The following is a 14,320-nucleotide window of genomic DNA, read 5'->3' on the forward strand; positions in this document are numbered from 1 at the left end:
ACAGCAAGGTTCTGGCCAGAGCAATCTCTTCCTGCCCAGGGTGACTGGGTTCTGCCCCAAGAGGATGGGAGGCCGGGCAGGGCAGGCGCAACCCCTGCCCCCACACCCAGGGCCCGCCAGACCCAGGGGGGCTCTGCAGGGAGGCCCCTGCCCCCTGGCATGGCACCCTCTTCTTGTAGCTTGCTGGCAGTGCCCGGCCCCGTTCTGGCAGAGGATGCGCTCCAGGCAGGGCAGGGATCTCACCTCTTCTATCCCAGATGGGAGAAGGGATGAGAGTATACAGGGATGAAGGAGAGTCCTTGATAAATGAGCCTCCTATACTTGCCACCATCTCCCACACCCACAAATATCTGAGACGGAAGGAAGAAAGGTCCTGAATCTGGATTTGAATCCTGCTGGGTTAACTGTGGCCAGAAAGGCTTCCTATCCCAGCACCCGAGCACAAAGAAGCTGTGAGCCAAGGAAGAGGAAAGACAGGATGCAGGAAGACGAGGAGCGGGAGAGGAAGGGCATGGGGCGACGATAAGAAGGAACCATCGGGGTGACACTGACAGCGGTGGTGGATGGTGCCGGGTGAGGGCGGCGGGCGTGCCGTCCGGGCTGCCAGGCCTACCTCGCACAGACATCCTCTTGGGGAGGATAGTGACGGCACCCTCGGCCACCTCCTCCAGGTGCAGCACAGGGGCGATCTTGGAGCCCCAGCTGTCCGAGCCCATCCAGAAGAAGTGGCCGGTCTGGTTGGCCTTCCGGGCCGCCTCCAGCACACGCCTGTGGGAACACGCACCAGCCCAGCCCAACCCAGCCGTGTCTGCCCACGCGGCTGCCGCCACCCTGGCCACGCCTGCCCTTGGCTGACCCCCTTCCCCGAGGCCCACACCTGTCCCCCTCCCAGCCTGTGCCTGGATCCCCCATCCTGACCCACATGAGCTCAGGGCCCATAGCCGCCCCAGCACCCATGTCGTACCCCCAGGCCCACAGTTCCCTGCTGCCCTGGCCCACACCTGCCCATAGGCCCAAGGCTTCCCCTCTAACCCATACGGCACCCCCAGCCCCTGTCTGTCTCCCAGACCCACTCCTGTACCCTAGGGCTACCTCAGTCCCTGCAAAGACCACAGCTGTTTCCCTCAGTTTGGACCTGCTCCACGTCTGACTCAGGTCCCCAGAACCACATCTGCCCAGGCTCTGTCCTCTCAGGTACATGCCACCCTGGTCCTAAGCCCAGACCCACATCCCTTGGCCCTTTCTCACATTTATATCCACTGTCTCTCTCTCTCACACACACATACACACACACACACCCCACTACACCCTTCCCCCTCTGCATGCCACCTTCTGTGACAAAAGTCCAGGTGCTTCAAAGAGCTGCTCCCCACACCCTCCTGGATGGATGAAAGGGTGTGGGCAGCCAGGGCCTCACCCCTCCCCAGGCCCCCAGTGACAGTGGTCCTAGTCAAGTCAGGGGCCCTGGAGCCCAGCACAGGGCCCAGCCCACAGGAGGCTTTCAGTCGGTGCTTAACGGATGCTTGAACTAAGCGGCCCCTCAGAGACATCTAGGAGGAGAAAAATAGGAAGGACTGGGCAGAATTCTCCCAACGCACCTCCTTCCACGGGGGAAGAACGGAGCAAGCAACTTGCTCAAGATCACACAGCGAGAGGCCAGGATACTAGAAACTGTCCAGGCCCTTCCCATGGACAAGGCCAGGACAGACTCCAGGGCTTGGGGTGGCTGCCGGGCCTGAGCAGGAGGTGGCCAGCTGGGGCAGGACCGCCTGGGGCTGCCAGGGAGAAACATGTTTCCCAGCCCCGGGGCCCACACCTGCCCTCCTCCATCGTCTCCTGATGGACATTCCCAGACCCCCAAAGCTGCCGCAGCCCAGGCAGGGCCCCGTAATAGTAGGTGAGGCTGCTCTCAGAACCCACACCACAGCCTATTGATACCCGCCTGCATCCGGCCAGCCAGAGATGACCAGAGCTCCCAAGGCTCCATCTCTGTAAAGTCACCTGGGTTTATTTTTACTTCTGTTTGCTTCTGAACCGCCTGTGGATTTCCAGAAATGTGCCCCCCTCCCTCACACACCCCCACCCCCCGCAGCTGCTCAGGGAGTCAGTCTCAGGCCCTTCCCCCTCTCCCCCAGGGGCCTCTTCTCTGGGACACGTGGCACCTTCATCCTCCCCTCCCCGCGTGTGGGTCCATCAGAGCCGCACAGGAGGCCTGGAGTGGGGTGCGTCCCGGGGTGCAGTGGGACCCAAGTAGTGCTGGGCTTTGGGGTGGGAGTAGGGGCAGGGGGGCAGCGACTGGTGACTGCAGGGAGGGAAAGAGCTCAGAAGGAGCCCCTCCTGCCCCAGTTGCCAGCAGACCTGTGGCAATAGGAATTTAGGGGACCTGAAAGCTTTGAGGGGGTCAGGAGCAGCCTCTGTTTTCAGCTTGGAGGTGCCAGATGGATCCTGAGGACTCCCACACCCTGGTCCTTCGAGGCCTGAGAAACACCTATTACAGTTGGTTCTTGCGGCTTTTGAGGCCTTAATGACCTTCCCGAACTTCCCCCTCCACCCCTCCAGGGACCCGACAATGTCTCCTGGGGGGATATCTGTTTTGCTGAAACTCAGGAGTCCAGGATGGGGTCTTCACAAGTGGGAAAGAGTGCTGGAAAGAATGCGACCCAGAGAAGATGCTGGTTAGCAATGGGGAGGCGGGTGCACGGGGGGGTGGACCAGGCAGGCTGGGCTAGGCAGGTGGGCAGGTCAACCGGAGGACACAGCGGGCTCTGACAGCTCAGGCCAACTATCTGAGGGAGGAGGCCTGGGGAGAACCACATCTCCTCTGCCAATCAGACTCTGAGCAGGGGCTGTGTCTCCCACTCAGACTAGGGAATCAAGGAGGCCGGCCCCTCTTGGCCCTAACATACAGTCTCAGAGGGGTAGTAGTGAGAGAAAAGGCAGGAAGAAGGGAAGTGGGTTAGGAGGGGTGCTCAGGGGTCACCTTTTAAGGGCACCTGAGTTTCTGACCTGAGACTCAGGACCCAGGGGCAGACGTGCAGAGAGGTGGGGTGGTCCAGGGTTTCTGCGCTGCATGGTTCTGGCACCCGGAGTCCACCTGCCCCCAATCTGCAGACGTGGAGACTGAGGACCAGGGAGGGGACAATACTGCCCACAGTGAGTGTGTGCCCAAATCAGGACTAAAACCTCAGTCCAGGCCTCCTCCCACTACTCTGAGCTCACCGAAGAAAGGAGGGAGGGGCTGAGAGGTGGCCAACCTTGCCAGCCTCTGCTCGAAGCCCCTTATGAACATTCCTGCATTCAATACTCAAGCAACACCATCAAGCAAGCATAATTAGCTTCTCTCTTTTTTAAAAGCAGAATAGAAGCCCTGAGAGGTTGAGAAACTTGCCTGAGGTCACACAGCTAGTAGGAGGGAGAGCAGGCGAGGAACCTAGGTGCTCTGACCCCAAGCCCATGGCCTTAGCCCCTCTGTAAAGGTACCTGCTTACCATCCCCAGTTGGTAGAATGGATGCAGGAAACAGCGAGGGGAAGGGGAGCCCATTAGCAGTAGCCTGTGCCCCAGCAAGAAGGGTCTCCCCACCGCCCACTCACTGGCCCACCCCATCTCTCTGGACCCCAGGGTGGGTCAGGCTTGCCTAGGAAGGTCTCCAGCAGGGATCCCCAGCTCCCAAGCCCCATCCCAAGCCCCGCCCCAAGCCCCACCTGCCCTCACCTGATATCATCCTCATTGGCAAAGATGATGACCGCCCTGGCGTTCGAGGTCTCCAGGAGGCGCCGGATGATCTTGTCGAACTCCCCAGGCTTGGGTTCCCGTGGTATCTTGACCGACTGGGCAATGCACACACCCCCTGCAAGAAGGGTACCAGTCAGCCTGGGGCGGACAGAGTCTCTCCCCCAACCCACACTCCTGGGGGCTGCTCACGGCCCTGTAGCCTGACTCTTGGCTCCCAGGTCCCCATCTCTGGGCACGGGCTGTGCAGTCGGCATAGCCCCAGTGGGAATTTCGGCTCCACAACTCACAAGGTTGGTGACCCTGGACATGTCACTTAGGTTCTCTGTGCCTCAGTTTTCATAAATAAAATAGGTTGTTAGCAAGAGGCAATGCAGCATTGTGCTTAAAGCTAGACTGCCTGGGTTCAAATCTCAGCTCTGCTACTTACCGCTGTGTGATCTCAGGCTGGTTACTGAACCTCTCTGTGCCTCAAATACATCATCTATAAAGTGAAGATAGTGATACTACCTATTTCATAGTGTTGTTATAAAGCTACGTGAGTTCATGCATATAAATACAATAATATCTGGCACATAGTAAGTGCTCAGTAAACATTGGTTCTTTTCAATGCAACCACCTCATAAGGCTTTTTGGAGGAGTAAATCTGAGAACGAGAGCAAATTGCCCACCCTGGGCCATTAGTGCCTCTGGCACCCACATCCACACACACCTACCAGGGCTCTTGTCCCCGGGCCCCATGCTCATCAGCAGGCCCCTTGGTAAGAGCAGTGCGCGCATGGCTGCTGACTCATGCCCACACATCCTGGGCAGCGATGCTGCAAGCCCAGCTACAGTCCTCATCCAGGTCTTCCCAGGTCCCCTTCCAGGAACCCACAGGCCACTCAATGTGTAAGTCTCTCCAGCTCCCACCCTGGCCTGGCAGGGTGCCTTGATACTCGAGGCCCCGCCCATCTTATTTGTGATCAGATTCCTAGCAGGGAGCTCAGGAGAGCCCCGGAAGGTCATTCTAACCGGAGTGCTTTGGGTGGAGGGACTGGAAGAGCTCTGATTGGGGTCAGAAGGTCTTTAGGGGCCCTCCTGTCACTCCTTCTTCTCTGGGCCACCGCCTACCTGGCTGGGTCCTGGGGGAGGGGACCCAGGGCCTACCTGCCTCTCAAGCTCATGCCTCTACAAGAAGCCCAGCCCCCAAGCCTTCAGGAGCCAGGATGCAGTCAACACACCCCGGAATTCACAGCCAGGCCATGTGGCTTACAGAAACCCTGGGAGCACTTTCCACTTCACCAGCCAGTCCCCAGCCTCAGACGTGTCTCTCCAGTGCCGGCAGGGGACAGGTATCATGCGTGTATTTCAATCTCCCCTCATCTCCTGCTACAAAAGCACTGTGGACCACTGTTTCTATCAACTGCATTTGACAGATGAGGAAACCGAGGCTCAGAAAAGAGAAGTGGTTTACCCAAAGCCACACAATTCCCTGCCCTACTGAGGTACAGAATGGGGGGCCTCCAGGGAGTAAGACCCCCCCAGGACCCCAGGTGGCAGAGTCAGGGCTCAGCTGATGGAAAAACATGAGGGATTACTCTTGATGAAAGCAGATCCTTTATCTGAGACCACTACCTTCCTCTGGGTCCCACTCAAGGGTCTCAGCCCAACTCCACCTCACACAGGAGCCCTTTAGGGCCCAGCCAAACTATCCACCTTGGCTGCGCACCTGGCTGTCACCCCTGGGCACCCCCGAGCCTTCCGCACAGACTCCACGCACCTCTGCATGGAGGACTGGCTGCAAGGGGCTCCCAGCGCAGGGAGATGTAACACACCCACCTGCCCCCCAGGGAAAGGTGCCAGCCCCCAGCTCCACCCAAGGAGGGCCCTTTACTCCTGGGCGTAGGTGGCAACCAGGGAAGGCTGCCCAAGGGCGGTGACCCTGAGCCGAGTCTTAGCAGGAGGAGGCGCAAGCAGCCGGGGGGTGGGGCATTCTGGGAGAACAGGTACTCACACTAGAATGGGGGCTGCTCTGTGCCAGGCACCTGCAAGGCCTGGAGCCACACGACACAGACACATTCTCACATCGCCAGGAAGTAGTCCCGCTGGTTCTCTGCACCAGTCAAGGCAGCCATGGCCCTCTGCCCCCTGCCCTGACCAGCACCCACCTCCCTTACTTTCTGCCACTTCCGGGCAGACCAAGCTCCTCAAGACCTCCTAAGACACCCAAAGAAGCCCCAAGCACAGGAGAAAAGCAGGTCGACCAGGGGTTCATGGGGGAGGGAGAGAAGGAGGGAGGGTCTGGGGGCAGGACGGGGCCCCTCCGGTCCCGGCTCACAGAGAGAGCCCAGGGAGCTGCCCACAGCGCTGGCTCTGCCCTAACAGAGGCCGGGCAGACACGGCTCCCAGCTAAACCCTCCATATGGTTCCTTTCCAGTTAGAAATTGGGCCAATTGCTACATTTCTCCCCCTATCTGGGGAGACAGATGGACAAGAGGAGGAGGCTGGCTGAGGGGTTAGGACGTGCCACCTGGCTCCAGGAGGGAGGAGGGGGCCAAGGGGCAGAGGGGAGGCAGGCATAGAATAGGAGTTAATTGTTCTCAAGGAGGGAGAAACTTTTAGATTAAGTCATATTTCTGGGCAATGCTCCCCTAAGAAGTTCCATAGGATGGCCCCACTTGACACGCCAGGGTATATCTTGCAGGCTTCGTTTTGCTGGTGAAAGAAGAATTAGGTGACCACAGCTCGGTCAGCTCAAATGTGAGCGAGTCACAAGGTACTTGAGATGAGAGCTGATCTTAGCGGGATGCGATATTCTTACAACCACAGGGGTGGGGGGACTGGAGGGGAGTTTGGGGGTTTATGCAGAGCTCAATACCAGTGAACGTTTATAAAGTGCCTAATGCCTTTGAATATTATTCTGCATATTTTGCATGGATTCACTCATCTGAGGTCAGTATCATCAGCACAGCTCCAATTTAGAGATGAGGACGCAGAAATGCAGAGAGGTTAAGTGGCTTCCCCAAGGTCACACAGTCAGGCACAGAGTGGGGTTTGAATGGAGGCTGTCTGGCTCCCGAGACCACCCCTTCGCCCAGTCCAATGTGTCACGACCGGTCACGTGGAGTCAGGGACCACCTGGGACCCGTATATATGGCTGGGCACAGGGCTTACCCTGGGCTAAGTACCACTGGTGTCACTGGCCCCACAGTGAGAAACCAAGTGTCTCCATGGCCCTCCTGACCCCATGCCACAGCCAGAGAGGACTGGAGTGGCCCAAGAGGGACCGCATTTACTAAGCACCCACGGCATGTCTGACACTCAGTGAATCCTCACACAACCTGGGGCAGGGGCTAATGGCCCCATCTTACAGATGTGGAAATTGAGGCTCGGAGGTGCTAAGTAGCCTGACGGAGGTCACATGGCCGGTCAGTGGGCCTGTAATCCAGGTCTGTGTCCAGAGCCTCCCTCCAGCAGAGAAAGGGAAGGCCCCAGTCGCTGGGTCTCTGTTAACCCCCATCTCCTGCAGCCCCTCCCCACCCCTGGGAAGATCCCAAGTCTCATGCCAAGCCCGCCAGCCCTCCCATGTCCAGCCCCTGCCTCTGCAGCCCCATCACTGTGGGGACCATGACTAGCACTCCCCTGGGACGCCCTCTTCAAACCTCTCCACCAGGGAGGGGGCACTTCTCTGCACCCCTCCTCCTTTACCACAAGGACCTTCTCTTTGGATAAAAAAAAATCCATGAGTCCATACTGAGAGCAAATATAATCAAATTAAACCCAAGCAGCAAGGAACAAGCCCATGCACTATCTCTGCACAGAAGCTGGAACCCTCCACCTGTCCCAGGCTCCAGGAACATGATTATAAGAAGGGGGGTATGAAGGAGTCTGGGGTTCCCCATGGCTCCCCTAGGCCTTCCTGGGTCGCCCTTGGCAAGCCCCTCACCCCACACACAGCCCCAGCCCCAGCCCCCTGTCCAGCACCAGTTGCCACATGCCAGCTGCAAGCTCCACCGTCCGCCCAGCCAGTGCCTCTGTGCAGGGCCAGGGGCAGGAAGCCACAAGCACTTGCCAGGAGCATCTGAGTGCCTGGGGGCAGTAGGGACCTTGGAGAGCTCCTGGCCCAAGTGCTCTGGAGACTGAGGGCAGACCGCACCAGCGGGTCTAGGATCCTACAAGCCAGCGTGTCCCCCTCCACATCCTTCCCAGAGAAAGTCACACACAGGTGCAAGGGAACGTGCCCAAAGATGGTCACTGTGGCGCTGTTCGAAACAGCAAAAAAATGGAAACCACTTAAACATTTTACAACAGAAGAATGGCTAATCTGTGGTGTGTTTGCACAATGGAATATTATGTAGCTCTCATGTATCAGCACGACAAAACCCTGAAAACATAAAGTTGGCTGATAAAGCAAAGTGCAGCACAATCTGTCCCATTTATGTAGAAATTAAAAGCCACGTATAATAAGATTTATTCTATATGGACACATACATATATACGAGCAAAAGCTGCATGAAGGCAGATTTGGTCTATTGTATACACTGCGATCTCCCTGTACCTGGCACACATTAGGTGCTCCATAAATGCTTGTTGAATGACTAAACAGGGACAAGAAGGGAACTCATCCCCTTCAGAGTCGTGGGTAGAGGGTACCTCAAGGGAGGCAGGGATGGAACAAGATTGAGGGCTCCGTGAAAGGGCTTCCAGGCAATCCCCATTTTATTTCTTGGAAAAAAAAAATCAGAAGCAAATACAAGATGTAAAGATGTAAGTGCTTGGTAAATGTGGACCCCAGAACCCAGGCCAGACCAAACTTTCAGACACGAGTGACAGTGAAGGCATTCAGTCCCTCTGTGCGCTGCCCTGAGCCTCTTTGTTCATCCGTGACACGGGGTCACTCGGCCACTCCCAGCCCGGTGGAATCCACAGGACACTGGAGGGGAAGCACGTGGGGAGCCCACCTGGGGCTGCCCTCCTCCTGCCAGCCATCTGGCTCCCGAAATCCTACCTCCCCCTGGGGACAGGCTCTTTCCTGGCCAGCCCTCCCCGGCGCTGGAACCCTGCACCTCCCCCAGGCTCCAGGCACCTGCCCTGACTTGTACGTGACATGGAGACACCACTAGTGAAACTTGATATGGGTTTCCTCTTGTATTTTGTGGTCTTTGCGCCCTTTCCATTTGCAGTCTGGTGACCTTTCCCGGTGTTCTCTGGGTCCAGCCAATATATCTGTGTCAGTGTGTGCCTCCAGCTGCACTCCCCAAGGGCAGGGCCGGCTCTGCATGTTTGTTTGTTCATTCGTTCACTCATTCATTCATTCATTCAAGAAGGGTCCTGCTCAGTTCCTGGCACGTTTGGTCCTTAAGAAACAATAGTAAGTAGGGACTGCCCTAGTGGCACAGTGGTTAAGAATCCACCTGCCAATGCAGGGGACACGGGTTCGAGCCCTGCTCCGGGAAGATCCCACATGCCGTGGAGCAACTAAACCTGTGCGCCACAACTACTGAGCCTGCGTGCCACAGCTACTGAAGCCCGCGCACCTAGAGCTCGTGCTCTGCAACAAGAGAAGCCACCGCAATGAGAAACCCGCGCACCGCAACGAAGAGTAGTCCCTGCTCACCGCAACTAGAGAAAGTCCGCACGCAGCAACAAAAGACCCAACTCAGCCAAAAATAAATAAATAGATAAATAAATAAAATTAAAAAAAAAAAAAAGAAAGAAACAATAGCAAGTAAAACCCCTTCCTTGGGAGCTCAGTCTAGTTGGGAAGCAAGACAGGAAGAGAGAGCGACCAGCCCTAGGAGGGGCACAGGAGACAGCACTGCTGGCCACACTGGTGGTGGGGAAGGCCCCCTGGGTGCCAGGCCCACCGCACGCTTCCCCAGACACCAGCCATCCAACAACGCACACTGTCCTGCGTGCTACCGCTGCTTTTCCTTCGCTGAGTCAAGTGTTTACTGAGCACCATTTAGGTGCTGGGATGCAGCCGTGAGGAGGACAGAGCCCCTCCTCCCATACAGCTCTCATTGCAGGGCAGAGGAGGAAACAAGTGGAGTGAAGTGATGGAGGGAGGCTGGGGGCTGCATCCTAGGGGCAGGGAGGCTCAGGCCGGGCCACGCAGTGGCAGCAGCAGATGTGGACTCTACTCAGACTTTTTTCCAGGAGCTACTGCCTGGACTGAGAGCCAGGAATTGAAGACACTTTGGACGTGTAAACTCCACCCGCAAGTGAGAGATCGCTGCTGAAATGCCCTCATTTTTCTACCCTTCGCTGCGTGGGATTGTCCACACTTGGCTCCCTCCATCAGCAGAGATGACCCAGGGAGCTTATTTGAGGACAGGGCCACAGAGACCTGCAGGCACTAAGGACTCAGCGGGAGGGGGCGGGGGGTTGGTCATCAGCCCAGTTTCCCGCCTGAGGTGTCTCCCTAATGTCCTGGTGGACTCAAGGTTACACCAAGTATGATCACTGCACCTGTGCTCAGCTTCCTTCTTCTCTTGGCACCTCCCTGTCCCCCACGGGGCGGCTCTCTCCACTCCACCCATCTAAATAAGTCCTCCCTACTCGCTCCAAGCAGCCCCCAGACCCCCTGCCTTCACGACACGCCAACTTGTGGGCTGAGCCTAGCCCAGTGGCCCAGGGCAGGCAAAAAGAAAAAGCTTCCTCCTGGAGCAGCCCGCTCCTGCCCAAGCTCACCCCAGGTAGGGGGCAATCGGGGACCTGGGCTCCGCTGTGCCTTCCCAGAGCCCTCAGCCACATCCTCCAGGCTTGGGAATCCTCTTGCTCCCCCATCCTTCATCCTCTCACTCACCAAGAGACCCACCCTCGCCAGGAAGCAGCTAAGCAGCCAGCCCGCAGGCGGTGGGCAGCGAGGTGACCCAGACAGGGCACTGTGTCCACAGCTCCAAAGCCCTCTTGCTCTAACACCCAGGGCCCTGGGATCACATTCTGCAACCCAGGCTGTTCCCTCATCCCAAGCAGCAGCACGGGCTCTGGGCTCCAGACCAGGGGGGGAGAAAATCCTCCTCCAGAGCATCGAGCAATTTCCCTGCAGACAAACAGTGCAGGAGGCCAGCAAGACTGGGCTCTTCTCCTCTCTCTCTCTTTCCCTCTTCTTTTTCTTTCTTTCTTTCTTTTTTTTTTTTTTTTTTTGTCTTTTTAAACTTAAAAAGGGAGAAAAACAATGAAAGACAAATCCGAGGAAATCAAGTGGAAAAAATCTACATTATGGCAAAACAACGTGAAGGCAGCAAATTGCAACATGGAGAGAAAGTGGGGATTGTTAACAACCCAAGGGGGTCCCCCACGCTCCGCTAGGTTCCTGCCAGAGAGGGAGTTGGGGGGGAAGGCATGAAGGAGGCTGGGAGTTACCCTGGACTGTATGGCCTCACACACACACACACACACACACACACACACACACAAAACACACACACATACACTCACACACACACACACACTCACACACAGAGGTCTTTCTCCCTGGTCCTCCCTTCTTTCCCTCCCACTCCAAAGCCAGGCCCTCCCCACAAACCTGCTCTCAGGAAAGGGCGTTACTCAGAGGGCTCAGTGACTAACATGGTGTTACTTTTGTTTTCAACCAGGAAGGAAGTCCTTGTCTAAGTAAATGGAGCCATATGGCAGATTCCAGGCAGCAGAGCTGTGGCTAAAAGGGCGTCTGAGGTCAGGAAGGCACCCAGGCCCTGAGCGAATGCCCCCTAACCTGTGGCTGTCCGGGGTGAGCGGGGCTGGGGGGCACAGCGAGGGGTGGACCTGCACTCTGGCTGGCTCTGGCCCCACAGAGGGCGTGAGGGCTCTCCGGGAGGCAGCTCAAGCCTGGTTCACGCCCGCCATCCCCCTGTCTGCTCCACTCCTGGCCCGACTCCCCACCCTCCGGTGTCCACTCCAGCCTCTTTCTACAGCACAAATCCCTCTGACACATGGCTCCCTGCCTGCAACCCTTGGTGGTTCCCCACCAGTGTGTGTGTGTGTGTGTGTGTGTGTGTGACATTCAAGGCCACATCTCCTCCTCAGGTCTGGTCCCTACAAAAATCCACCATCCGACCACATCTGCTGCACCAACAGGCCTTAGCAGAGGCTGTTCCCTCGGCCAGCCCTTCCCTTGCTGGGCCCCAGTTTCTCCTCGGTGTCTGTCTCTCCACCCCATCCCTCATGGGGCCCAGCACACATGCTGTGCCTGCTCGGGTCAGGCAGTGACCCACGCTTGCCGGTTGAATGAGTCACTGAGTGCCCGACTGACAGGGATGGGAGGGCTGGCGGGGCAGGAGCCGCTGGCGTGGGCAGAGGGGCAGAGGCTCTGTAGGAATCTGAGGTAGCCACCTGCTCAAACCTTCCCACTTCCTTTGGGAACCTCCCTGACCCCCAAAGCCCACTATGACCTCCCCTCTGAGCCACCACCTGGTCACACAGAGTGCCCGAATGTCTGCATGCATAGGCTCTGGGCACCCACTTTGTGCCGGGCTCTGGGCTGCAAAGGTTATCCATGCACAGCGCCTGCAGGACACACTGGTGAGCTCCAAGTACACATGGTGCTGGGCGTCATGCACACCGCGACCTCTCTCTCAGTCCTGCCTTCTGCTGGGAATTTACTTCTCCACCTTGATGCAAATTCCTTGCTACGAGCGCTCAAGAAATGCACATGCAAAAGAACAAGTGGAGAAGTATAAGATAGCCATGCAAACTGGCCGGGCCCCAAGGGCCCAGAGCCAAAGATAGCTGGGCCAGTAGAGAAGGGCATGAGGGCAGGGCGACTCCAGCCCTGTGGACACGGTGGGCCCACTGTGAGAGATTTGACTGGAGCCAGGAAGACCCAGGTACCAAGGGACAATGAGGGGGAAACAGTCACTCCGGTTTCCCAGCTGCAGGTGTCTCCCTGATATACCCCATCAAAGGTTTGTGCAAAGCGTGGATACTGCACCTGCTCTCAGCTTTCCCCTCCCCTCCGGTCTGAGACAGAGGGGAAGATGCCTGCTCCACTGCTTCCTGGCTGTGTGACTTTGGACAAGTTACTTAGCCTCTCTGAGCATCAGGCTTCCCATCAGTAAAATGGGAAAAAAGCCCAGTGGGGCTGGAGTGAGGGTCAAATGCGATGGTGTTTGTGAAGGCCTGGGTTGGCCTCCTGGAGCCAAAGCCGCTGGGGAGCAAGTCCTAGTGGGGGTGGGGGCTGCTGAGGCCGGGGGGCAGGGACCTCATCACCCAGCTCGGGTCAGGACCCAGGGCTGGTGAGAGATGCTCTGGGGACCAGAGACACCAGCTGAAACTGAGAGCTGTCCCCAGGGACAGAGTGCTGGGCAGAACCTGGGGCCTTAGCCTAGAGGCCCAGGGACTATGCAAGGCAGGACACACATCCTTTCTTTCCTGAACACGCTCAGCTCCTCTCCCCACCACTGCATCACTCCCAGCCCCGCCCCGCCACACACACGTGGTGACACACCCCCTCACACAGTCACATACCACACATCACTACAACCTCACACAATCTCACAGCCACACAGGCTCACACACTAACCACACCGCCCCACACAGCCACACTCCCCACGCCCAACCTCCCAAAGTCACACCCTCCACACAGCCACACAGCCGCAGACCCAGGCGCACAAGTCAGCTGTCCACATCTCCACCAGCCAGCCCGGCCACACCTCAGCACCATCAACACCTCGCCTTTGCTACTGGTGCAGGCAAGCCTGGCTGGGGGCTGCTAACGGGGATGGGGTAGTGACAGGGTGGAGGGGTACGGCACCTCTGTCATCCACAGCTATTTACCGAGGAGCCTCAGTGCCCCCATCCGGGCAAAGTCCTCAACTTTCCTCTGAAACCAGGCCGTCCACTCACACCCACCTGCCCCCATAGAGAATCGGGCTGGACCTGCAGATACGGGGGCACAGGCATCAGAGAGCTGGCTTGCTGTGACACAGGAGGCCGAGGCTGGGCACAGATGGGGCCCTCATCCCACCTCAATCCCTTACGTGATAAGAGCCAAGTCACCCAACCTCTCCGAACCTCCACATCTGCATCTGTAAAATGGGACGGCATTCTCGCCACTCCCCAGACGTGGCAGGGGTGTTGTGAGGATTAAAGGGATCACCTGTGGACAGGCCTGGCCCCTGGGGGGATATTTTGGGGAGGGGTAGGAGGCAGGCTGTGGGGGACCAGCCAGGGCAGCTGTGGGGCTCAGGGCCCCTGAGCTGAGTGCTGCTGTCCCCTCGCTGGGAGGCCGCTAAGCAGCGCAAGCTGTTCAGAGCTGCATTATTCATGGCACTCAGCTCTGAGCAGAGGGAAATTTGCTGAGTGATCGACCTAATATCTTAACACAAACCCATTTAGGTAAAACACCTTTGAAGCAAGAAAAGCAGAAAAAAGGAGAGAGAGAGAGAGAGAGAGAGAGAAGGAAGCAAAGGTGTTTGGAGGCAGGTGGTGGCAGGAGGGGACTGAGGGTGGAGGGGCCCTAAGACTGATTTCTGGCCCGCCCCCACCCCAAGGCCCCCCAGGAGACCCCTGCCCCCCCGGCCCACCTCCCCCCACTCTCAGTGGCCATACCGGGCATTCTTCAACTGAGGGAATCCCCCCCATTCCTCAGATTTTGTTCAGAG

At 57.6% G+C, this 14,320-nt stretch overlaps 1 protein-coding gene across 3 annotated transcripts in view; it reads right to left on the minus strand.

The window, feature by feature from the left end:
• The window catches only part of GRM4 (glutamate metabotropic receptor 4), a 99,778-nt gene that overhangs the window by 32,267 nt on the left and 53,191 nt on the right, over window positions 1-14,320 (minus strand). For all 3 annotated transcript variants that reach the window (XM_068557683.1, XM_068557682.1, XM_068557684.1), the window contains exons 3-4: window positions 3,714-3,849; window positions 614-768 (exon numbers count right to left, since the gene is read on the minus strand). In XM_068557683.1, the coding sequence (XP_068413784.1) occupies window positions 614-768; window positions 3,714-3,849 (291 nt within the window). The remainder of the gene's footprint in view (window positions 1-613; window positions 769-3,713; window positions 3,850-14,320) is intronic.

The sequence above is a fragment of the Eschrichtius robustus genome, chromosome 12 (genome assembly GCF_028021215.1).
Source record: "Eschrichtius robustus isolate mEscRob2 chromosome 12, mEscRob2.pri, whole genome shotgun sequence".
NCBI lineage: Eukaryota > Metazoa > Chordata > Mammalia > Artiodactyla > Eschrichtiidae > Eschrichtius > Eschrichtius robustus.